The 24780-nt window shown below is 34.7% G+C and overlaps 2 protein-coding genes across 2 annotated transcripts; both read left to right on the top strand.

The window, feature by feature from the left end:
• Positions 1-652: 652 nt before the first annotated feature.
• On the top strand, positions 653-10785 carry LOC110455690 (collagen alpha-1(I) chain-like). The gene is made up of 4 exons (XM_021505969.1): positions 653-911; positions 6685-6768; positions 7351-7656; positions 7948-10785. Exons 1-4 carry the CDS (start codon positions 710-712, stop codon positions 9885-9887), a joined length of 2532 nt encoding a protein of 843 aa, XP_021361644.1. The 5' UTR covers positions 653-709; the 3' UTR covers positions 9888-10785.
• Positions 10786-19094: 8309 nt separating this feature from the next.
• On the top strand, positions 19095-21540 carry LOC110455708 (NKAP family protein UM04995-like). The gene is made up of 2 exons (XM_021506000.1): positions 19095-19234; positions 20803-21540. The coding sequence occupies exons 1-2, from the start codon at positions 19181-19183 to the stop codon at positions 21532-21534; spliced, it is 786 nt and encodes a 261-aa protein (XP_021361675.1). The 5' UTR covers positions 19095-19180; the 3' UTR covers positions 21535-21540.
• Positions 21541-24780: the final 3240 nt, after the last annotated feature.

Raw genomic sequence — 24780 nt, 5'->3', positions numbered from 1 at the left:
TAAGTACGGCACTCATGGGCTATTGCGGTCGACTGGTTCGGTGATACACACACAAAGACAAGGAACTAAAAACACTTGAAATTAGGTACGAGTATAAACTGTGTATCTTTATGATATCACGTTCAAATTAATTGGAGCGACACCTAAACCTCTGGGCCAAATTCCAAGGGTCGAGGCACATGTAGGGTTAAACACTTTGCCAGCAACGTACAGCATAAGCCAGATAATTGGGAGCTTTTTTTAACCAATAATCATATCTAGTCATAAACAGTGATTCACTGTATCAGTGTTATCAGTTTCACGATAGATACTCTCAGACAGTTGTTTGATGCAATACAATGAACTGAGTCATTGCTAGAACGGGAAACAAGTAGATAAATGCAAACCCCTTACATCTGCAGATCCCACCTCCTTAAATGTTATCGTGATAATTACTTAAGCCTATCTCTTTCAGTGAACCCTTCATATAAGATTCCGTCGTGGTGTAGATCCCAATTTCTGCAGTTGACCGTAGCCCATTGACTGAATTAAGGCCAGCCATGTGTGTTAAAAGATTGTGTGGAAACTTCTGGAGTTTTCCGCTAAATTCCTTCCGCCATACATAAGTAATTCGTACAAAGATAAGTTAGTGAGATCGCACTTTAAACTAATTCAAAAATATCCATTTAAACTTATTTTATTCACAGTTTCGTTCATTCTACAGTTGCATATGTACATCACAGCACTCGTAACCACAATGTATACACGGGGTGTCCTCTTTGTGGTCCTTTTCGGAATTTGTGTCGCCTTCCGAGTCCAACAGGACACTGCATCAGACGAACTGGTGACAGGTATAAACAACTTTGAACAGCAACTCAAGGACATAGAAGAACTGATCAGCAAGGTGCGAGAGGAAGTCTCGCAGGAAGAAGGTAGGAAACCGTCCTGATTATCCGTCTGTCTGCTGCACTCTGCAGTATTTCCTGTTTCAACCTTTTATCTATCTTGTGTGTCTCCAAACAGGTTATACTGCTTCTTTTTTCCCCAAATGGAGCAGTTTGCCAAAATAGCATTTGCAATCTGGATAAGGTTTTCTGACCTCTCGTCTTTTGTCTACGTGAAAAATTATCAGTGTTTTGACTATCAAGATGACCTTTGGTTCAAATTGAAGATATCGCCATTTCCTTTACTGTTTAGTGGAAGTCACAGTTCGTTATTCCCTTAGATTAGTATAGAATGACAAAGACACTACACATATGTCCGTTACTTATATATATGTACCTTAGTTTGAAATAATAAATTACAAGGAAATAGCTTATTTTGAGATCAAACAGACTGAAGCCCCAAACAAGCCGTAAAAACGAATTGGCTTCCGAACATGTCTTACCTTTTTTTATTGGCGTTATCACGTTTAGTTTTTGCATGAAGCATTGCACTTGTATTTGTGTTGCTGAAGGCTGATGTTGTATCATTGATTGCTATGCATTGCCCGTTGTACATACAACACTAGTCATCACAATCTTTTGGGCAAAAATGTGATTCAAATACTTTGTAAAGGCTTTCTTTATCATTGTTATTTCTATATTTTATTTTTATTTCTGAAACGAAAATACCAGTTGTATGAAAAACTACGATTTGTTTAAAATGATGACAATTTGTATAGAGAAAAAATCATCTTGAAAATAAAAGTTCTTTTACTATTTGTCTCAATTGTTACCGTCTGCAGTAGATTTATCGTCCCAAAGTAAAGATTGATTGCAATGTTTGACATGAACTATTAATGTTAGAAATAAAGTTCATTTCTTCAATTAAACGAAATCTCTTCTGATCAAAGCAATTTTAGGCAAGTAAACTACAATATCTAATCAAGCGACAAAAGCGATGATCAATATTGAATATCAAACTAATGTCTTGAATGAATTATATTTACTGAATAAAATAATGTCTTAGTGATCTTAGCAATTGCGTAAATGATTGAACCTGTTTAGTTGTCCTTTACAAATGAAAACCCATTGTATACAAATTTCAATTAAATATTTTAACATCTATAGTTCACTCTGTGCCATTGAAAACGCACGCGCATACGCTAGGTCATAGACTTTAACATTTTGCTAGGAGATAAATAGCAATTTTATAAAAGAAAATATATAACTTACTAGGATAATTTAATAATGTAATTTTATCACCAAATTTTAAAGGTGCAGCCACATGTTATGATGTTACGTTCAACTGTAAAGGAAATATTAATAGAATAGAACTAAATGATGTAAAAGGTTAAACAAAATCCAAAACAATCATTAGAACTAATGCATGGAGCATAAAGAAGCACATATCTAAAAAATCGTCAGTGGAAAAGAAACAAACAAACAAACAAACCGGTTTTCTATTTCAATTTTTGTAATTAAGTATTGAAGACATGTGTCTTAAATATTTGTCTTCCAAAGTCATTTTACTTCGTGGTTATTTAGTCACCAAACATTTATCAAGTTGTTCAAAATCATACAGAATTTAGAAAGTGCATTTGTTCTTTTTACATTTGCATCTATATGCCCGTTCCGTCATTTCACGGATTGTTTAACGCCTAGAGTTCATGATACTTTATATGGCGAGTCATAGTCTTCCCAACTGCTAGGTCCAAAATGTGTTAACGATTCATTAAGATGTCCATAAATATAATGGACGTATAATTGGTAAGATACATTGCTCCAATATTTAAGTTTATCTATCTAGTAAAGAAACAATTACTTGATATATATATACATAAATATGAAGTAGACCCTACCCCGAGACCACACACGTATTGGACGTGACTCTAGGCTTGTGGTATATGATACGTATTGGATGACCGAGAAAGTTTGGTTATCTTCGGTATTAATCCGCCAAGCAAAGGGCAAAATTGGTTGTCAGTCTTATAATTCGATTTTGAGAGAAAAATACTATTTTAACTGCATAGTTAATGACTATAAATTGATTGTCAACACTTTTTAATGAGATGTGTAAAAAGTAGTTCCAGTGTATGACGTCATCACTTGTGCAAAGCACTATAACATGGACAAGCTTATCATGAACCTGAACAAGTCTATCACGGGAGAAAAGGCCAAAATCTAACTTTGCTGTAATATTGTAGAACATATTAGTAATTCTGCAGGGATTCAGATATGTTTTAGGGATTATATGCCTCATTGTTTCATTGTTATGTTTGCGTTTGTCACATAAGTCAGAGACAAACAAGGGTTTATAACAATAAAACATCCCTTCCTTTGTCACACAGCATATGTATGCAACATGTAAATTGATTTTCAGTTTACTTATCACACCATTCACATTCGATGTATTTAAAGATATATTTATATATAGACATATTCATGAATGTGCTGGAGATAAATTTAATGTATTACCTTTGTATCAACAATTTTCATCAGACACTATTTTAAGAGAAACGAAAGAAGACCAACTAATCAAAATATTAAAACCAAGTCTCAACAGGCCACAGTAAAATTTTACGCTAAATTGTCCACCAATCTTGTGTATTTCGTGACGTCACGTTACTTTTGTAGTGTGATGACATGTAATTGTGACGCCACGAAGTTGTTAAAGCAGCTAGTTTTTTAGTCGGTCGTTAATATTATTTTTTCTTTATTTATATATAGATATATTTCGAATGATAATAAATCAACATTTTTGCGATAATGAATAATAATGAATTAATGTGGAAACTGCATTCTTTGATAAAAAAAACCACCCACCATGTATTAATATGAGTTGATCGGGTTTTAAATGATACAAGTGATCTATCTAATCTAAACCTTACTTCATACATTTTAGTTAACACATCTGCGTCTGACTATCACTTCATTAATTAATTGCCCCATTAATTTTTACCTAATGCAAAATCTTTTAACTGCGCTTTCTGATGATACTCACTGATTTATTACCACCCCATCTCTTAATTAAATGAAATACAAGCCTCACAGATAAATGTTACTTTATTATTTAAAATCACCCTATGACAAGATGTCATTCAAACGTGTTATAGTTTTCCACACCGCCAAAATACTTATGTAAACTTTCACAGTAAAATAGGTATCGATATTAAGACATCTAAGTGCAATACTCTATGAATGTAGATTTCCAATGACATAACTGTAATACTGTATGGCTATATATACATAACTGTTATACTGTATGGCTATATACATAACTGTAAGACTGTATGGCTATATATATAACTGTTATACTGTATGGCTATATACATAACTGTAATACTGTATGGCTATATATACATAACTATAATACTGTATGGCTGTATACAGAACTGTAGTACTGTATGGCTGTATACATAACTATTATACGGTATGGCTATATATATAACTGTCATACTGTATGGCTATATACATAACTGTAATACTGTATGGCTATATATATAACTGTTATACTGTATGGCTATATACATAACTGTAATACTGAATGGCTATATACGTAACTGTAATACTGTATTTCTATATATATTACAGTAATACTGTATGGCTATATTTCATAACTATAATACTGTATGACTATATATATAACTGTCATACTGTATGGCTATATACATAACTGTAAAACTGAATGGCTATTTACATAACTGTAATACTGTATTTCTATATATATTCCTGTAATACTGTATGGCTATATTTTATAACTATAATACTGTATGGCTATATATATAACTGTTATACTGTATGGCTATATATATAACTGGTATTCTGTATGGCTATATATATAACTGTTATACTGTATGGCTATATATATAACTGTTATACTGTATGGCTATATATTTAACTGTAAGACTGTATAGCTGTATACATAACTGTAGTATTGTATTTCTATATATATTACTGTTATACTGTATGGCTATATATATAACTGTTATACTGTATTTCTATATATATAACTGTTATACTGTATAGCTGTATACATAACTGTAATATTGTATTTCTATATATATAACTGTTATACTGTATAGCTGTATACATAACTGTAGTATTGTATTTCTATATACTGTAATAATGTATGGCTATATACTTATGTAGTATACTGTATGGCTAATTATGTTTGTCTACATAAATTTAATACTGTATGGCTGTATAAATAACTGTAATACTGTATGACTATATACATAACTATTATACTGTATGGCTATATACATAACTGTTATACTGTATGGCTATATGCATAACTGTAATATTGTATGGCTAGATACATAACTGTAATACTGTATGGCTATATAATAACTATAATACTGTATGGCTGTATATATAACTGTAATACTGTATGACTATATACATAACTATTATACTGTATGGCTATATACATAACTATAATACTGTATGGCTATATACATAATTATAATACTGTATGGCTATATATATAACTGTTATACTGTATGGCTATATATATAACTGTTATACTGTATTTCTAAATATATAACTGTTATACTGTATAGCTGTATACATAACTGTAATACTGTATGGCTATATATATAACTGTTATACTGTATGGCTGTATATATAACTGTAATACTGTATTTCTATATATATTACTGTAATACTGTATGGCTGTAGACATAACTGTAATACTGTATGGCTGTAGACATAACTGTAATACTGTATTTCTATATATATAACTGTAATACTGTATTTCTATATATATAACTGTAATACTGTATGGCTATTTACATAACTGTAATACTATATGGCTATATACATAATTATAATACTGTATGGCTATTTACATAACTGTAATACTATATGGCTATATACATAACTGTAATACTGTATGGCTATATAATAACTATATTACTGCATGGCTATATAAATAACTATAATACTGTATGGCTATATATATAACTATAATACTGTATGGCTATATATACAACTGTTATACTGTATGGCTATATACATAATTATAATACTGTATGGCTATCTATATAACTGTTATACTGTATGGCTATATACATAACTATAATACTGTATGGCTATATATATATAACTATAATACTGTATGGCTATATACATAACTACAATACTGTATGGCTATATACATAACTATAATACTGCATGGCTATATAAATAACTATAAATGTTGTATGGCTATATATATAACTATAATACTGTATGGCTATATACATAACTATAATACTGCATGGCTATATACATAACTATAATACTGTATGGCTGTTTATATAACTGTTACATTTAATACTGTATGTATGCATACATTAGTGTTATAATGTATGACTGCATGCATAAATGTAATACTTTACGACTGTATGATACATAAGTATAATACTGTATGATTGTATATGTAAGAGTTTAATCGTATAACTAAATATTTATGTAGGCATAAATTGTTTTGCTTTTTACATAATTGTAATGTTGTATCAAAGTTTACCCTGTTATACAACTTTATGATTGTATGACTCTATGCTTAAGTATGATACTATTTGACAAAATAAACACCAAATGAAATATGATATCAGTAATATATATTGGGTGAATTAGTATATTTGAAACCTGATTATAGAATGAACAACTGTGTTCGTTATTTCATATCGTGACATTTTGATGTATTTGAAGTAGTTTACCTGTCAATCAGTACTTCAGCCTTCTTGACCCTGGTTGATTGACTACCAATCATTTTGATATGCACTTATTATTTTTTCAGCCAAAGATGAGCACATCATGGTCAGTCGAGTCAAGAGAGGAGTGTACTACAAAAGAGGAGCCCCAGGATACGCTGGGCTTACAGGTAAGGCAATTACAGTGAAATCTGTATTCAGAGACAAACTATGTGAAGCCAATAATGAGGTCTCTTATTACAGATAGTCACTTAAAACAGGTTCAGTTAACATGAAAATAACTTCAATGGCGAATTTCAAAAGTGGTCTCTTAACACGGGTGTTTTTTTAAAATAAGTGGTCTTGAAAGCAGGTTTGAAGGTATGGTTGGTCTGGTTGCGCAGTGGATAGCGCACTTACCTTTCACCAAGGGGGCCTGGGTTCAATTCCCCGATCGGACGTGAAAAGGTATGGGGTCACCTGTCTGACTACGTAGGATTTCTCGGGGTACTCTCCAACACTAAACACCCAGGCCAACAAGAGTGATTGATATCAGATGAAATAATTTGTTTCATAATTATTGTAAATGAAACAAAGGTTATATACATATATCATTAAAGAGAATGTTTCAAACATTAATAAAAAATAATGTCCATGAGAAAAAATAATCTTTAAGCATTTTAATTATACAACGTTCAATAGTGTGCATCATTGCAAAGCAATTGAATATGCTCTTATTTCGTTATTATATAATAAACAAATTTATCTTACAGGTGAGCCTGGCGAGAAAGGTGACGATGGTGCTCCAGGGGGCCCTGGTGCTCAGGGCCCGGCGGGTCTAGACGGAGACAAGGGAGATAAGGGCTCTGTTGGTCCACCAGGGGTTCTTGGGGTGTCAGGCAATTATGGACCGAAAGGTGTAGCTGGATCGTACGGACCTCCTGGACAACCAGGTTTACCTGGGCGCAAAGGGGAGATTGGCTTCACCGGAGTGATGGGAGATTGGGGATCACCCGGAAGTCCGGGTGCACCAGGGCCAATAGGCGCCAAAGGAGAAAGGGGCAATTTTGGTCCAGCAGGTACATAATACGAAACATGATTAATGAGATGCTTTTAATCATTATATGCACAAAATATGCACATTTGATTATGAATATATAATAACAGTTTCGTAGAGGACATCAATATTTTATAGCAACAAATTTAGGAAAAAACGTGTTATTTTAAGTATTATTATGGCAACAAATATTTTCCAGAAATATATTTCAGAGCTATATTTCAATGTCAATATTAATTACTTTTTAACTTCGTAGACCTTCATCCAGACATCAATATTGTTATTACTTTGGATTCTTGTTTTCTCTTTCTAGGTCACCAAGGGGAGACTGGTGCAAAGGGTGCAGAAGGACCCGAAGGTTATATGGGAGTACCTGGTCCAATGGGAGGGCAAGGGTACCCTGGAGATGTTGGGAGAAGAGGAGAACCAGGGGTTCCTGGCCAACCTGGTGAACCTGGCGCAGCAGGCCCCGTCGGCCATCCTGGACAGATAGGCATTCCCGGATCACCAGGACAGGCCGGTCCAAGCGGCGAGGAAGGAGCTCTTGAGCTTAATGATCTGGGTGATTTCATTGACCAACCAGGACCGCCGTTAGGTTCGAAACTGCCAGTATTCAACCAGGACACTGGTTCTCCCGTAAATTTCTTGGACTCTAAATCAAATCCCTTACCAACCGAAAGTTTAACTGAGTCGGAAATGGGATATGTAATGGCAGGACGTAAAGATGCCCCAATGATGGTGATACCAGGGAAGGATGCAATGCTAGGCCCAGCAATGGTAATGAGTAAGGATGGCGAACCAGCTCCCATGTTTTATGGCAAATCGTCAGAAGAGGCGCCAGGTCCAGCAATGATGATATCAACTAAGGACGGACAACAAGCTCCGATGTTTTATGGAAAATCGTCAGACGAGATGCCAGGACCTGCAATAATGTCAACTAAAGACGGACAACCAGCTCAAATGTTTTATGGAAAATCGTCAGTCGAAATGCCAGGTCCAGCGATGATGATATCAACTAAGGACGGACAACAAGCTCCCATGGTTTATGGAAAATCGTCAGACGAAACGCCAGGACCAGCAATGATGTTAACTAAAGACGGACAACCAGCTCAAATGTTTTATGGAAAATCGTCAGTCGAAATGCCAGGTCCAGCGATGGTTATGACTAAAGACGGCGAACCAGCACCAATGTTTTATGGAAAATCGTCAGACGAGACGCCAGGACCAGCAATGATGATATCAACTAAGGACGGACAACAAGCTACCATGTTTTATGGAAAATCGTCAGACGAGACGCCAGGACCAGCAATGATGATGACAACTAAAGACGGACAAGCAGCTCCCATGTTTTATGGAAAATCGTCAGACGAGACGCCAGGACCAGTAATGATGATGACTAAGGACGGACAACCAGCTCCAGCAGAAAGCCAGTGGTTATCCAAGAAAAATGTACCTACATTTGCAGTCATGTTTCCATACCCTGAAATAGAAGATATGCCAGTGGGTCCAGTCAGTGGCAACGATATTGATACGGTGGAAACGCCTGAAGAAGAAGAACAAGATGATGAAGAAGAAGAATATGAAGAAGAAGAGGAGGAAGAAGAAGAAGAATATGAAGAAGAAGAAGAGGAAGAAGAAGAGAAGGAAGAGGAAATTGAAGGGGATGCTGAGGTAGAGGGAAATGAAGAGGTGCAAGAGACAGAGGATGATCAAGAAGAAGAGGTCGTACAAGAAGTTGACACAGTGGAGGATGTCGATCCTGAGATAGAGGAAATCGATCCAGAAGTTCAAGAGAAGGAAGAAGTCGAACCTCATGTCGGGGAAGTAGAACCAGAGGTTGACGTAGTGGAAAGAGTCCAAACAGAAGTCAATGAAGAGGAAGAGGATGAACCAAAAGACGAGGAATCGGAAGAGGATGAGCCGGAAGAAGGAGAATCGGAAAAGGATGAAACAGAAGACGAGGAATTGGAGGAGGAAGAACTAGAAGACGAGGAATCGTTAGAGGATGAACCAAAAGACGAGGAATCGGATGAGACTGAACAAGAAGTTGAAGAAGAAGAACCCACAGAACAGGAACCATCAGCTGAGGATGACACTGGTGGGGAAGATGGACCTGAAACGGAAGATGATCAAGATGAAGAATATTATGAGACAGAAGAAGAAGGAATAGAAGAAACAGCTGACTATGGTGAAGAGGTTGATAATAGCCTTGCTCCTTATATAATTAATAACGATTCCCAGAGAACAACATAATGTGTCGTATATATGTCGATCAAAATAATATAGCATAATTCTTAAAATGAAAATGAAATAAGTCGTTGGATACAAAATTTAAGTTACGACTACATACTTATACATTTATTTGATATCCATATGTTTAACGCCATAACAAATTCAGGACTTCTATATATTAAACAGATTTATTTTTGTGGAGTGAGATAATCCCTCTTGTTAAATGTTTGATATGAAGTGGATCTACATGGAATTTTGTGATCTCCAAGGCAGCTTCTTGGGTCACAGTTTTGTATTGACTTCAAAGTGTCGTGTTCAGTAATACACTGTAAATAGAGTGAACGAGATCCTTACCGATTTCTAGCTGTATGTAGTGGTTGAGCTTAATAGGAAAGCATCAAAAGCTATCATTAGTAACGATAGAATAGGGTTTCAAGGATCCCTGTCCCACTATACTGTGTTTTTCTTATATAAAATAACCTCCCCTTAATTTAGTTTTTGATATAATTGTAGCACATTTGGGCCAAGGCACATCCGTTGAATAGGTAGCTCAGTCGGTTAGCGCAATAGTTTATCGATCTGAGATATAGGGGTTGAATCCTGGTCTAGCCCTGCTGTCTTTATACATCCAACAAGGTATGGTTTTCTTTTCAGAAATGATTTAACAAAGCTATAGTCATTCCGGGGAAAAAACAGTTTCCAATGTGTAATTACCGGTTTTGGCAGTGGTACGGGGGTCCTTTGTAGATTTATTAGATACGGTTTATTTGTTTTGCAATGCGGTCAGTTCGTATGAAAACTCCTATGTTCCATCTGTTGTATGTTTGTGTGTGTCTGTATCTCGTTACTGATTGTAATACGTATAGTGACAATGAAGAAGATTAAATCCGGTTAATAAATCAAATATATGTGTACAAATTTGACATCACCTGTTCTTGTTTTTTGCAAATCTATTGTTTTTCTTTTAGAGTTATAAAACAATTGCTTTGAAAACGTCGTTTTCGAAATGATTTTTTTGTCTTCGAATTCCACCAGATTTAAGATATACATGTCACATGATAGGGTGTGTGAGTACTTCCGGTTAGCACTGAAAATATGCGAGATCCCCACAACAGTCTGAAAAACAAAAACAGAACAAACAGGGGTGTGCGGTTTTTGGCTACATGTCTAACGACAGGGTACTTGTCAGTACATAACTTTTTCAGAAAGGATGTGAAATTTCAGCCATTTTCGTCCAAATTTACCAATGTTTTACTTTTACAAAGTAAGATTGTCGCTGAGTTTTGTTTACACCGGAAATATACATTCCCCTTTAATATACCACGTTAATGCCAAATCAAGTGGCTTTTATTCCGGAAACTTGCATCTCGGAAACGACGTAATGAATCCCTTACCTATGCAGATGTGAAATCCATGTCGTACCAAACGGCAAATACTTTTGATGTATTTATTTTCTGTGTGCAATTTTTATCGCGATTTTCATTTTTTTTAAAACCTTATCCAAGAGGAAATAATTCGGCGAAACGATAAATAACAAAAGTACAGCGCCTGTTTAAAAGATAAGAAATATAGCAATGTGGTTTTGAAATCGCGAAATTTCCAACGCAGAAGAGTGTCAATTTGTTCGTCGTTTTTTTCTGAATTCTTCATTTTGTTATACATATTGATACCTGTTCAGTTGATATGGTATTTGTTCAATGATATCGATATATCTTCAATTTTATTGATATTTGTTAAATGATATTGATATATGTTTAATAATATTGTTATATGTTGGGTGATATTGAAAATTGTGCAATAGTATCGATAATTAATCAACAATATTTATATTTCGTTAATGAAAGTGATCATATCGACATATGGTCAATGATATTCATACTTATTTAGCAATACTGATCAGTGATTGTTATATAGAAGCTGCGGTATAACAAGTCAAAAAAATATTAACGCGTCAACACATGTCAAAGACAAAATTCAAACATCAACACAAACGAAAAACAACAATAGAAATTTAGCAGACGTTTTAGCAGATAAAACTAAACTAAAAGTACTATATATTTTGAGATAAAATTACCTTGTTCTCTGTGAGCTTAATGTCAGGAACTATTTTTTAAGACACAGTTACAAAATTATACGTCCTCTAAGGGTAAGCCTGTCGAATTCAGGCAAGCATGCCAGTTACCCAAATTAAATACCTATAAAAACTTCAATATCTTATTAATATTAATAATGACAACAATTAGTTTATAATTTCTTGATTTCATTGGATTTGTTTTATAACTTGACGCTTATCTTCAATGAACAAATGTGATAGATGTTGTCAAATTTGGGCCCGTCGAATATAAAAAATATGAAATAATGACTGCTATGAAACGTTTTGGACTTTTCTGTATTTAATTGATGAAAATAAGCAAAAGACAAAGATCTTGAAATAATCTTGTTTTCATCTAACCAATCCGACTAGACGTGTTTGTGTTAGTGTTTGTGCAGTCACACAACACAATTTAGTTAGTGCGTCATGGCGAGAACACCAAATGAGGCATGCAGGCATTTGTTACAATTCTTGCATTACAACTTACAAACAAAAGGTCAAACCTGCTCTGAAATCTATCTCACAGACGAGTGTTTTCATTGACTTCAAACCGGGAAAAAACTGCACTACACGGATTAATTCAAGTTGGATAAAGATCCAGCTCCACATGTTTTTCAGGTATGTCGGTAAAAGCTCTCTCTTTTAACCCCTAACCCTTGTAAGACTACGTTCTCGATTTGCATTACGGAGTTACTGGGTGATTAGCCGATATACCAATGCACGAGTGTCACAGTTACAAATTAAGGTTGGCTAGTAGAGTTCCTTGGAGTGTCTTATTTGTGTTGAACATACTGTATAACCCAGGCAATCTGATTTTTTATTGCACCAGATAGCAGAGTCGACCATATGTGTATTAGTTAAATACAGCTCTAGCCCCAGCGCTGTACCTCTTTTCGAATGGGTCAATGATTTTAGCGTGACGTCAAAATGTATATTTAGACGAACACACAATGCACAATACTTGATGTGAAAACGTGAGATTTATCTAATTTGAAAATATTATATATCTTATTCAGAGACATATTCACTGTGTTTCTTAATTGGTAATTAAGTCACCGGCTCGCATTTCCGGTATTCGTAAGAAGCGATCTCCGTCGCTGTTCTTGTCTATTCGAATCCATTTGAGTTCTAATTGTGTCATATTGTTCGTGTAAATTGTCTTTTATCTTTTTTTTATTTATTTTTTTAATTTCATTGATTAACACTTGATATGGTTTTGAGTGTTTTCGGAATAATCATAACATTTTACTCTAAATAAAAATAAGTATTGTTTATTAATTCGGGCTAACATAATTATGACAACCTAAAAATGAGTAGATGAGTATATGGCATTTGCTTACAGTTTGCCGTTTGTTAAAAAAATATTGCCACCAATGGTTATAACTTGCGGATAATACAATAACGTCAGAATGCTTGATAATCTCAAATCTAAGTTTGTTTTCCGTCATTCATCTGCCTTTTGAGTAACTCGTTGGAGCTCGTAACCGTGGTGATGCAATTCATGGAATCACATTTGAAATTTTCTATATATATATATACATATATATAGTCTGAAGAATCTCCTAGAAGAGATGAAAGACTCGTTGTTGAGAATTTTTCTTTTTATAATATATATATATATATATATATTCATTGAAAACTAATAACATGTTTATCACGAAACGCGCTAATTTTAACAGACACTTTTATGAAGCACCCATTTTATCATATGTCCAAGCAGATATGTATTATGATAACGTCATCACATACATTTTCCATTGGTAAAGTGTAATATCGCCACAAAAAAAACCAATGACGTCATAATTCATTGTATTGGAGAAACTTGGTTTTAAATAGTTTTCTTTTCAATCAAAATATTAAAAAAAAAAAGTTTTATTGTGCATACACTGTTTGAGCATATGACTGTAATATCAAACCCGCTAGCATCCTCTGCCTTGCCACCCTTACTTTCCTATAGGTTGTGATGCGTTTCTATTATATGAAATTTCATATGAAGTTTCGTTTGCAAATCTGCCGAATCGAAGGTATGAAGATCGGGCTGTAAACAACACGGTAAGCAATATTTAAAATGTGTCAGATAAAAGAGGAGCTGTAGGGCAAATATCCTGAGAGTATCGGATCTGTAAACGATGCGTGACCGTCGGCTGGCGTCTTACAATAGACTATCACGAGTGCGAGTGATTACAGTACATGCGGAGGCTGGCTGGTTTGTTACCCAAGCACAGCACACAGAAAACACAGGCATTCGGTATTTTTAATAAGATACCTCAGTTTGTAAATATTTAATATCAAAGTTTTACTTTATACACAAACAATGTACGTATTAAACGTGTCGCAATGTGTTGACAAGGGGACCAGTCGTTCTTGAAACCACCTACATTGTTTGTGTATAAAGTAAAACTTTGATATAACAGGCATTCGGTGTGTATCAAGTGTTAATATTTATATGGTAATGATTTCCTTTTTTTTTTTTTTTATAATTATGAAAAATAGCCGATCTGCATCCACAATCTACGAACATATTAAAGGAATATACAGGTGCACGATTTTTATGTGTTTTTTTTGTATTTATTTTAAATAACCGTATTGGTTCTATAGTAGCCCATGCTCTTATACTCGCATACACCTCCACTTTGGGGGCAAAATACCCTTAAAAGTGGTTATTTTCTGCTATTTTTAATTCTGAAAATATCTCCAATAATCGCCCATTCCTCTTGTAGCATAGATTTTTTCTTCAGTCAACGTAACTATAACCCTTAGCTTCGATCGTTCCTGTAAACTTTATGATGTGTGGGTGTTATCCTTGATTTCAATAATCGCCCATCCCCTGTGCTTTCGTTTTCATATGTTCTAATACTTTCCAGGGTTATAATTAGAATCAATACGGTATTATAATAGTTTTATAAGTAGCGAAATTCAAGCGCCTGTGGGAGAGCTAACATCAAACTATCAAGAATTTTCTTTTTTATCTGGATACTGAGGTCACCAGCCTGGCTAAACACCAATCGAAAACTGAATGCAAAGAGTATTAAGTACAATGTATCTTACACGTGATGGTTTAAACAAGGGATTGTGTTTAAAACCATGAGATAGCGGGTTTTGAACATCAGTGCCAAATAGAGAAGGAAACGAGGTCTAGGTCATTGTGAGGTCGGGGCAGAATAATACGAGTTGCAAGAAACAATAGCACGAAATATTTTATATCAGAACTTCTTGGAATACGGTAATGTCAATAAAAAATAGCAAATGAGTAAACTTAACTTCGTGAGAAAAAAATGGAAGATGTGTACAAAAATATGACAAGCATCGGCCCTGTGAGAAAAGATGTAATATATCATATCGATTACATCATATCAAATACATGATGTCACTTACATAATATGAAATATGCAACATCAGTCATATGATATCAATTTTTATTAATGATCAATAATATAAGTTATGTAATGTCAAATGCACTATCAAATATATTAGTTTGTTTTATGTGTCTAATATACATTATCAATTACAGATCATATATAATATCAATATTATGCATTCAAATACGTAATGTCAATCAAAATATATAATGTAAGATTTTTTGTAATGTCAGTAAAAAAACCAAATAATCAATTCTCGTGTATAATTGTTTATTTATGTCTTATACTTAATAAAGCATAGTTATACTTTCATATGTTCACTATAAATAATCAAAACATCAAAACACTATATGTAAATAAACACGTGTACGTGTAGAGTGTTACACGTAGGAAACTTATAAGTAATGCACCTATAATTTTTGGTAATAGATGAACTGTACCAAAAAAATGCTACACTGCACCATAGAGTTGTTAAAGAAATATATATATATGAACATTTTTTATTTTTTATTATGCCGGGTTAATTAAAAAAAAAATGTAAATAGATATATTTCTTTAACAACTGTATGGTGCAGTGTAGTATTTTTTTGGTACAGTTTATCTATTACCAAAAAGTATAGGTGCAATCAATTAAAAGTTCCCTACGTTCATCACTCTGATGATCCTAAAATAAGTGAAAACCAAAGAAATATACAAATGCTTGTTCTGCATAATTAAGGAACGCATATATTTCTTTGGTTTTCACTTGTTTTCAGATCCCCGTATTACTACCATAGCTTTGGACTCGAAGCTGTTTTAGCTACATGACAATAACTTTAATAAATCATTTCTGAAACAGAAATCCCTACTTTGCAGAACTTTTCAATGAAAGAACAAATGTTATGAAAAGGTGTGAAATCAACAACAGTGTTCTTAGAATAAAAAATCCACCGTGACCTACAGTCACAAAACGATTGTTCTGACCAACTGAGCTATCTGATGAGCGGTAGGTACCTGAACGAGCCCCACTACAGTTGAAGGCAAAATATTCACCGTGTTTCTTAATTGGTTATTAAGTCACTGGCTCACATTTCCGGTATTCGTCAGAAGCGATCACAGTTTATGTTCTTGTCTATTCGAATCCATTTGAGTTCTAATTAAGTCATATTGTTCGTGTAAATTNTGTTAAATTTTTTTTTTTTTTTTTTTTTTTTTTTTTTTTTTTTATTTCATATATTAACACTTGGTACAGTTTTGAGTGTTTTTTGATAATATTCCTTTATAACCTACGTTTTAGCCCATCGACTCTATCGCCACTTCTTAATGCACACTACATTAGTGTAAATTCTGTTAATGTTTACCCTTTTGCTATATTAGCGTTGTTTGTATATCCGACTATGATAGTGCTTTAACCGTACCCTTTAGTGACACGTGTGTGACATGCAAACGTCCATCACTGATTTATGTTTAAGGATAACTTAGTTTTAAATCACCAAGTCTGTGATGATGCTATATCATTTGCTATTTATCATCTAGCTAGGACATGGTTATTTATGACTGTGATATTTAGTACACGTAAACTTATCTTACACAGATTCTGTGTTGTTTTATAATTGTCGTAAATTTGTTGTAAACAGTGTACATTTTATCATGCTTGACCATATGTAAGACGAGTATTTAACTCAATATGGCATCAAGTTGAAATAAAGACTATCATTATTATTATTATTATTATTAGTAGTAGTATACAGTTATATATAAAGTGAATTTAATAGGAGGCTATTGTTTGTATGAAAAACTTCAATAGAATTACCAAGTGTTTTTCCTGTAGTGGGGCAGGGATATTTAATAATCAATCAGTCATAGACACTGTGTTTACAACACGGAGTAAGAAATATATAAGTAAAATATTAGAAATTCATCCTTTATTCCAGCGAAAGTAATTCAAAGGCAATAGACTAGATTGTAAAAAACACTTTGATAACACAGACATTGACCTACATCAGCCATTTTGGTCTAGACTATATTAAACAACATAAGACCACAGAGATTTAGCTTCATCAAATATTAAATAAGATAAATCGTACGGTGCCAAAAGAAATACTATACAAAACCCATTTCGCAAATGCCGTCACTTTAAACAAACTGTAACTGCCCCGTTAAGATTTCACTGAGAACATTGTCTTTTTTTATCAGAATACATATATGATGATTGTAAAACAACCTTAGTTAACTCGTACACTCCTGAAGACACATTTGAACTCTTCCAATTCAAAGGATGGATTAGTTTATTATGAAATTTCAGGGGCGAATCAGTTAAACAAACGTACCTACGAGAAGGAAAAAACATGATAACCTTTCTTTGTCTGTAGTTTTTGTTGAGATAGATAGTCGCCATACCTTCATGTTCTGCCTGTAGATATGGTTATCCTCACCTCGCTACATCACAGGTGTTAATCTCTTGCCTCGCCTAATCCAGACGTACTTATGCACATTTGACCAGGCTTCTGAAAAAAGGGAGAATTTGTGGAATGCCTTTGAATGCTTGCATGCAATATATAGTTTTGTCCTGTCATAGGTTTTTGTTCCTCCGACCTTTTGGCCTCTAGCATCACCGATGAGTCCTAGAAGGACGAAACAGATGTATGATGCAGTGTAAATCATTTTTGGCAAACTGTGTATCTATTACCAATTTGTATAGGTGCAATGACCTTTGTGTGTGTGACGTTCATCTTTGTAAAGAACAAATATTTCTATTTCATTTTCATATTGTTTGTCTTTTCTCCTGAACGTATGTTGCTTAAGCCTGTCGTAAAGTAAATAAAATATGGTCCTTTTGTCACACTGACGGTACGTCGTTTTCCGGCTTCCATTCTGTTGTTCAGTTTTGGAAAAAAGGTATACTGTCCTATTGTCGGATGTTCAATATCATCATATCATCGTTCGTCTGTGTTTCTGAGTACACTGCTGCAATTTGACGAATGTTGTACATCTCAAAATTGTGAAGTTCCCACAAAGAACAAATTTGTACAGCGTGTTAACGTTATAAGCGTTTAAGAAAATAAAAAAAACCCATTGAGCTCCGTCCTGCTTGTAACCGAATGTATGATTCGCTTTCATGATTCGCTATCAACTTTACATAGATATGCAATGAAGCGCATGCAGATGTAGGGGTTTTGAAAAGTATGAGTGTTTTCATGTTGAAGAATGTTTGAAGGAACATTAAGAACACTTAGATGGCAATAAGGTTACATTACTAGTAAAAAATCGTACTGTTCAATCAGACGATTGACAAAAGCTGAAAGCAGCTTTAAAGTTTTCCATTGTCCGTTTGCAGGAAACCCTTTGTCCGTAGCTCAAAAAGCAAATTGTGTTTTAAAAGGAGTTGCTAAATCTCCGGCTTTTTTTGTTTATTAAAATTGAATATTTTCGCGTAAACGTTCCTTGAAAAACGAGGATCTTTGATACGGATTCTGCCATAGAGGTTTTGGTGGTACTGGTTCATATATCGCTGTTTTTTGTTATTTAGAGAGTTATAGTGAATAACAACAAGGAAAACTTTAAAAATGACGCTTAAGATAATATGAATCAGCGAGACCCTTGCTTTTAACAAAATGCTCACGTCCCGCTTCAGCTCGTGACTCTTACTAAGTGAATGTAACCATGTGACTTTGTCAACATCATGTGAGAAAAGTTATAAAATTTTTACCTGACTGTGTTTCTGCGCGTCATGTAATGACGCACATGACTGTCTAAAATATAACTCATGTGACAAATAAAAAAACAACTTACTTATAAGCTCAGTGACGGGTGAATATCTTCATTTGCGTTTTAACAGGTAGACGAATTTCAACCTTGTCCAGAAACAGTTGTTGGTGTTAAGAATGGCGTCGCAATCGGCAGAACGAACTATAGAAGTGGAGCAAGACTCAGCGTCGGTAAGGATTGACTCATTACGTATATTATTTAATGTTAATACAATCTGTTTTATTTTTAGTACTAACTTAACAAACAGCAATGGGATATTTTTGTTTTATTTTTGTCAAGTCAATCAGAGTTGCTTAAAAAACGTTTTCCAATGACTAGATATAGCTCTAATCAGGGAAACACTCTCATGTGAGGGCCGCGGTAGCCGAGTGGTTAAGGCGTCTGACCATCTTCGATCATCTCCAATAATGTGTCTGGAATTCGAGGCCTATGTTGGGCAGTCGCATGCTACTGTCCGCAAGTCTGTGGTTTTTCTCCGGTCACTCCGATTTTCCTCCACCACCAAAACCTGGCACGTCAGTAAATGACCATAGCTGTTAATAGGACGTAAAACACAAACATAGTCTTGTGTACGAGTGTTGTTTTGCATGTGTATCTCTGATCGGTTCAGTATCTGGACCTAATTTCGTGATTGTAGATCATGAATGCTAACTCTTGTAAAAAGTAACTCTTATTTTAAAACTGCAGCTGCATAGAACTTTTAAAAAATCATTTTACAATGAATGAAGTTTTTATTGATATAAGTTGGCAAATGTTTTTCCAAAATATTAAACAATGATACCAAAAAATATGCATTTTTAATATTGTAAAGAAAATATTTTAGTTTTTACAATATCGCGCAGCTGGGACGTTTTTTTCCCTTTTATCAGAGTATTTCTTTTACTTCACAATTCGAGAAGATATCTTACGATGGGATTGCTTTTCTTATTGAGATGCCCCACGTTGAAACTACATTTTTTTATTTCTTTCGCATTTTTATTCAAAAGTAGCTTAGGATATGATATGTCGCTGTATACACTTGTACAAATAAAAATATGTTCATAGTTTTCATCGTAGATCAATTTCGATTTTTTCACGATTTTTGTTATAACATAAAAGGGCTTTCAGTTGATCCTAGACATTTAACAACTTCAAAGTCAAATAACCTTTTACCTGAAATCAGAAGAGTCAAAACACATGTCAATTAGATATATGCTTTCAAACCCAAGAGTCAAAGCTCATTTAAGGGAGTCAAAAGCATACTCGAAAGGATCTACTGAAAACCCCTGACATATATTTAATATAGCTGATTGTTGTCGTGTTTTGAACAAAAATTAGGGATGCACATCTTCTTTATCGTTAGACAAACTGAAAATGTTAGAGAAACGGCCGGGGCCCGTATTCATGAAACCGTTCTCATGCTCAAGCGTTGATTTTGTGTTCAAACCATTTTTTTGTACTCACTTAAATCATTTCAAACGAACAAAAAGTAAAATGTTAATATTGAAAACAGTTTTCTAATTTTTAAGTCTCTTCATTTCCCCCCAAATCATTGACAAATAAGCTTTTCTTATTAATTTATAAACGGAACAAGAAATTAAGCTTACGAACAAAATCCATGCTTGAGTAATGAGGACGGTTTCATGAAGACGGGCCCGGGACTTGGTCTAATAAGTTGTTAGAACGTGTGCCCAATTATTTTCAATTGGTATTCAACTACAGAATATGTCTGAATGAGAAACATGTCTATGTTTTCTAGGACAGCACAGACGATGATTCACAATCGACGGGGAGTGACGGAGACGAAGTAATAACACCCACACAATACCCGTGTCCAGCACAGTGGACATGTCCGGCCCTGGTACAGCAATGTCCCTACCACCATCCTGTCCACTCCCACAGAAGTCCAACAAAACGTGGTCGTCACCACGGGAAAAATCGGGACAAGGAGAATCACGGCGAACGGAGACATGGACACGGGAGGCCCAATGCCCCAGGCCACGAACACTCCGATGCACAAGGTGAAGACAGCACTGAAGGCCATCGCCATGAAGGTGAAGGTCGCCACCGTCAGTCTGAAGATCATCACCATGGCAGTAAAGGTCATCGTCATGGTTCAAATGGTCACCATCGTGGTAGAGGACAGCATCGCCGTGGAGACGGTCACAGATCAAGACATGGACCTCATGGAGGAAGAAGACATGGGCGGCGTCGTGGCAGCTGTTCAAGCGAAGACGGATCTGATCTCATCTTTAAGTGTGTTGATGTTCAGGACTTCAAACAACAGGAGGTCAAGGTCACAGTGTCTGACGACACAGTGAAGGTCAAGGCTGTTAATGACAGTGGGGAAATATCACGAGTGTTCAAGGTCACCAAGGATTACGACATAAGCAAGATGCGAGTTTCGAGGTCCCGTTTTGGAGTTCTTACAGTAGCTGTTCCACCCAAAGATTCCGGTGAAAATGTGAAACAGGATACCAGTAAAAAATAGGAACCCTTACTGACCAAAGTTCTGACTGTTATCTATGTAGTCCAACAGAGCATGATATGAGTTGCCAGTGAATCCAGTATAAAACCTTGATATAATGACCCTAGTTTCCCCAATTTATTGCCAAATCCCTTTATAATGCTAAAATTCCCTGGCAGTGTAACTGCAGATATACGGTAATCGTTTTAAGTAAAATTTGAAATACATATTTTAAACCAATATTTCATAATCAACACAAGATAACTTAACTTAAATCAAGTACATTAAGTATCAAGCTCCATAACATATATTTTTTTAGTCGGAAAATTCATTATATTTGTCTTTAAAATTATAATGTATATAAAAATCTGCAAGTATTGCAATGTGTAAAGTATACTGTATTATGGTATTTTTTGTGGTGGTAAAGTGTTTCCGCTAAAAAATATCTATTTATTTTATTTATATTAATCATATTATATATTATTATTATTTATTGTTATTGTATTTTATTATTTTTTGATATGCATAAAAAAGATATTCGGATGATGGAAGAAAAATAAAATTGACATACTGGTACACAATATCGTTCATTTATTTTTATTTTTTGCAGCCAATTAAATCAATGATTCTTAAATATACTTTGTCGTAAAGATGTGATAAACACTAGATTCAATCACTGACTTCATCAATTATTCATAATTATGTTCATGAATTTATGCAAAACGTCCCAACGAACATTACCGAAAGTCCTATTCAACGAGCGAATGCCTTTTTTCGTTCTTTGAGAGCGAAGATAACACATTGTCAATTGAACACACCAGAGAACATGCAGAGTCTGCACCAACAACCGCTGTGTACCTACTGTCCACTTGGCATATTTCTACATAATAGAACTTTACATACTAGGGCAATTTGTGCGCAGTTATGAATAATTTTAAAAAAACCCATTGAAAATGTTGTAATAAATCGCAAATGATGATGGTAAATACCGAATATATACTGTGAAATCACTAATTTGTTTTTTTTTTAATTTCGTTGATTATGTGAGTACTTTTCTTCAACGAATTTGTTTGTCGACGAAGTAAATGAAGGTATTTTCTGTATGAGTAATATACTAACAGTTTTTGTGCAGAAATTTATTCTTTATCCACTGATTTAAGTACCCACAAAATGGATGTTAAGGGAGAAAACCATGAAATATGGGCCTCTCGGAAATATCCGATTTCACAGTATGTGTGGCGATACATTTAGGGAAGCATATAAAGAAAATGTTACTAAAAAAAATCATAAAGTATGGGACCTTAAAATATGTTTACAGTAAGTTAAGTGGCTAATGATAACTAGTAAACTGAGTTTATGTTCCAAACCACATGGCCAAACTATTCTACTCACTACATGAAAAGTTTATCAAACGTTCACACTTAAACATATTTTATTGAATGATTTCATTCAAAATATTTGAATACATATTGCGTATATATCTGAATACTAGGTAGATATTTTTTCATCGTTAAAGTTTCCGTTTATTACCGTAAATTTGCGGGTATATTGCGCAGGTACGTTTTTGGGGTCAGATTTGAGAGAAAAAAATCCTGAATATTACCGGTATAAAACTGGAAAAATAGCTTCAAAAGTAGCTTGGTGTTTATGACGTCAATTAATTAACGATTGATTTATTGGAGTGAACAAGCTCATGAAGGTCTCCCCCCGTTTACGCTTGGAACGAGTGGATGATCTGCAGAAACCAAACGAAGAAAGTGTAGCTAATTCCAATTTCACAATCTGTCAACATGGATCTTTCACAAGACTCATTATCAGTCTTGTTCAAGAGTCCCACAATCTCCTGTGTTCATCTTCTCCATAGATTTCACAACATGCCTTTTTCATCTTGTTTTCCACAGATTCACATTTTCTTAGTCAATATATAGCGAGAAAAAAAATGTCAACATAGGATATCAAAGTGCCATTTCAAGAGACTAAAATGTTTTGTCCAGGTGGATTAAGGATCAACATTATTGCAACTGATCATCAGTATGATCTCGTTATTCACACTTTGATGGGAATGAAGTTTACATTCATCCTGTTTCACTGAAATAATACCATTGTTGATGGCACATCGAGGTCGCTAACATCAAGCTAAATCATTAGATGACACTGCCTGTTTATAAATGTAATATTTTTGGGTATAAATCCTGGCGGACCTACAAACGTTTATGCAGGCCTTGCTAGGCTTCTTAAAGGCTCTCCTGAAAGCAGCAGCAGATTACTAAGTCTGACATTATTTCATAAACAAACGACTCTTGTCCAACGATTTGGATCGTGATAAACGAATGTGGCCCATGTTTCTCATTTCTTTTTAAATTCAAGGGTTCCACTCATGTTCCTCTTTTCTTCTTTTCACCCTTGGATTGTGTCATGACAAAATGGAAGGCTTGTGATTAGGTAGTTGGTAGTTTCATGTATATAAACCTGACCAATCACTAGGCTGATACCGGACTGGTAAAAAAATACAGGAGCTTGTGGATATTACCGTTATGCTGCTACGCAATTCCTTAGATCTTCAGACAAGTCTACTTGTATAATCTGCAAGGCATGGCATGGTGTACAGAGACTTCAATTTTTTCATGATATATTCCATGATGACCGACACTTAGCTTGTAAATAGTGTTGGCTACAGGGATGAAGACTTCAAAAAAGGAGTAAGGAATATAGGGGAACTGGACTGGGTTGATTGTCGGCGACCGGGTAGCTCAATTGGTGAAACCTTTAATCTTCATCAAATACAAATCATCATCAGACAAGTCTACTTGATTAATCTGCGAAGCATGGCGTAAACAGCCGTCATTTTTTCATGGCATATTCCAAGGGTGCATTGAGATTAGAACCTTTAGACTACGACCAGCCCTTGTTTAAGGTACTAGGCGAATGCTTGACAAGGGGACACAAAAGCCTACGACCAGCCCTTGTTTAAGGTACTAGGCGAATGCTTGACAAGGGGACACAAAAATCTAGTTTGTAAATGGTGTTATCTACAGGGGCAAAGACTTGGAAAAAGGAGGGAGGAATATTGGCGACCAGGTAGCTCAATTGGTAGAGCGTCTGTCTTGAGTTAAGATGGTCTAGGGTTCAAACCCTGGTGTGGCTTTTCCTTTTTACTGCTTCTGTTACACATACATATTTTGTAAACAACAATCAAAGGGACTGGGCAAAAATTTTCACATTTTACTAGGTCTTCTCACTCTTCTAAAAAAAAACACCTCGACACATGTA

The sequence above is a fragment of the Mizuhopecten yessoensis genome, unplaced genomic scaffold (assembly GCF_002113885.1).
Source record: "Mizuhopecten yessoensis strain PY_sf001 unplaced genomic scaffold, ASM211388v2 scaffold8361, whole genome shotgun sequence".
NCBI classification, from domain to species: Eukaryota; Metazoa; Mollusca; class Bivalvia; order Pectinida; family Pectinidae; genus Mizuhopecten; species Mizuhopecten yessoensis.
This window is presented reverse-complemented; position numbering and strand designations above follow the sequence as displayed.

Excerpts from the sequence above, each read along its gene's own strand:
- LOC110455708 (XM_021506000.1), top strand. The coding sequence starts at position 19,181 with ATGGCGTCGCAATCGGCAGAACGAACTATAGAAGTGGAGCAAGACTCA. Across the intron at positions 19,235-20,802 it reads TGGAGCAAGACTCAGCGTCG|GACAGCACAGACGATGATTC; the intron begins GTAAGGATTGAC and ends TATGTTTTCTAG.
- LOC110455690 (XM_021505969.1), top strand. The coding sequence starts at position 710 with ATGTACATCACAGCACTCGTAACCACAATGTATACACGGGGTGTCCTC. Across the intron at positions 912-6,684 it reads GGAAGTCTCGCAGGAAGAAG|CCAAAGATGAGCACATCATG; the intron begins GTAGGAAACCGT and ends TTATTTTTTCAG. Across the intron at positions 6,769-7,350 it reads AGGATACGCTGGGCTTACAG|GTGAGCCTGGCGAGAAAGGT; the intron begins GTAAGGCAATTA and ends TTTATCTTACAG.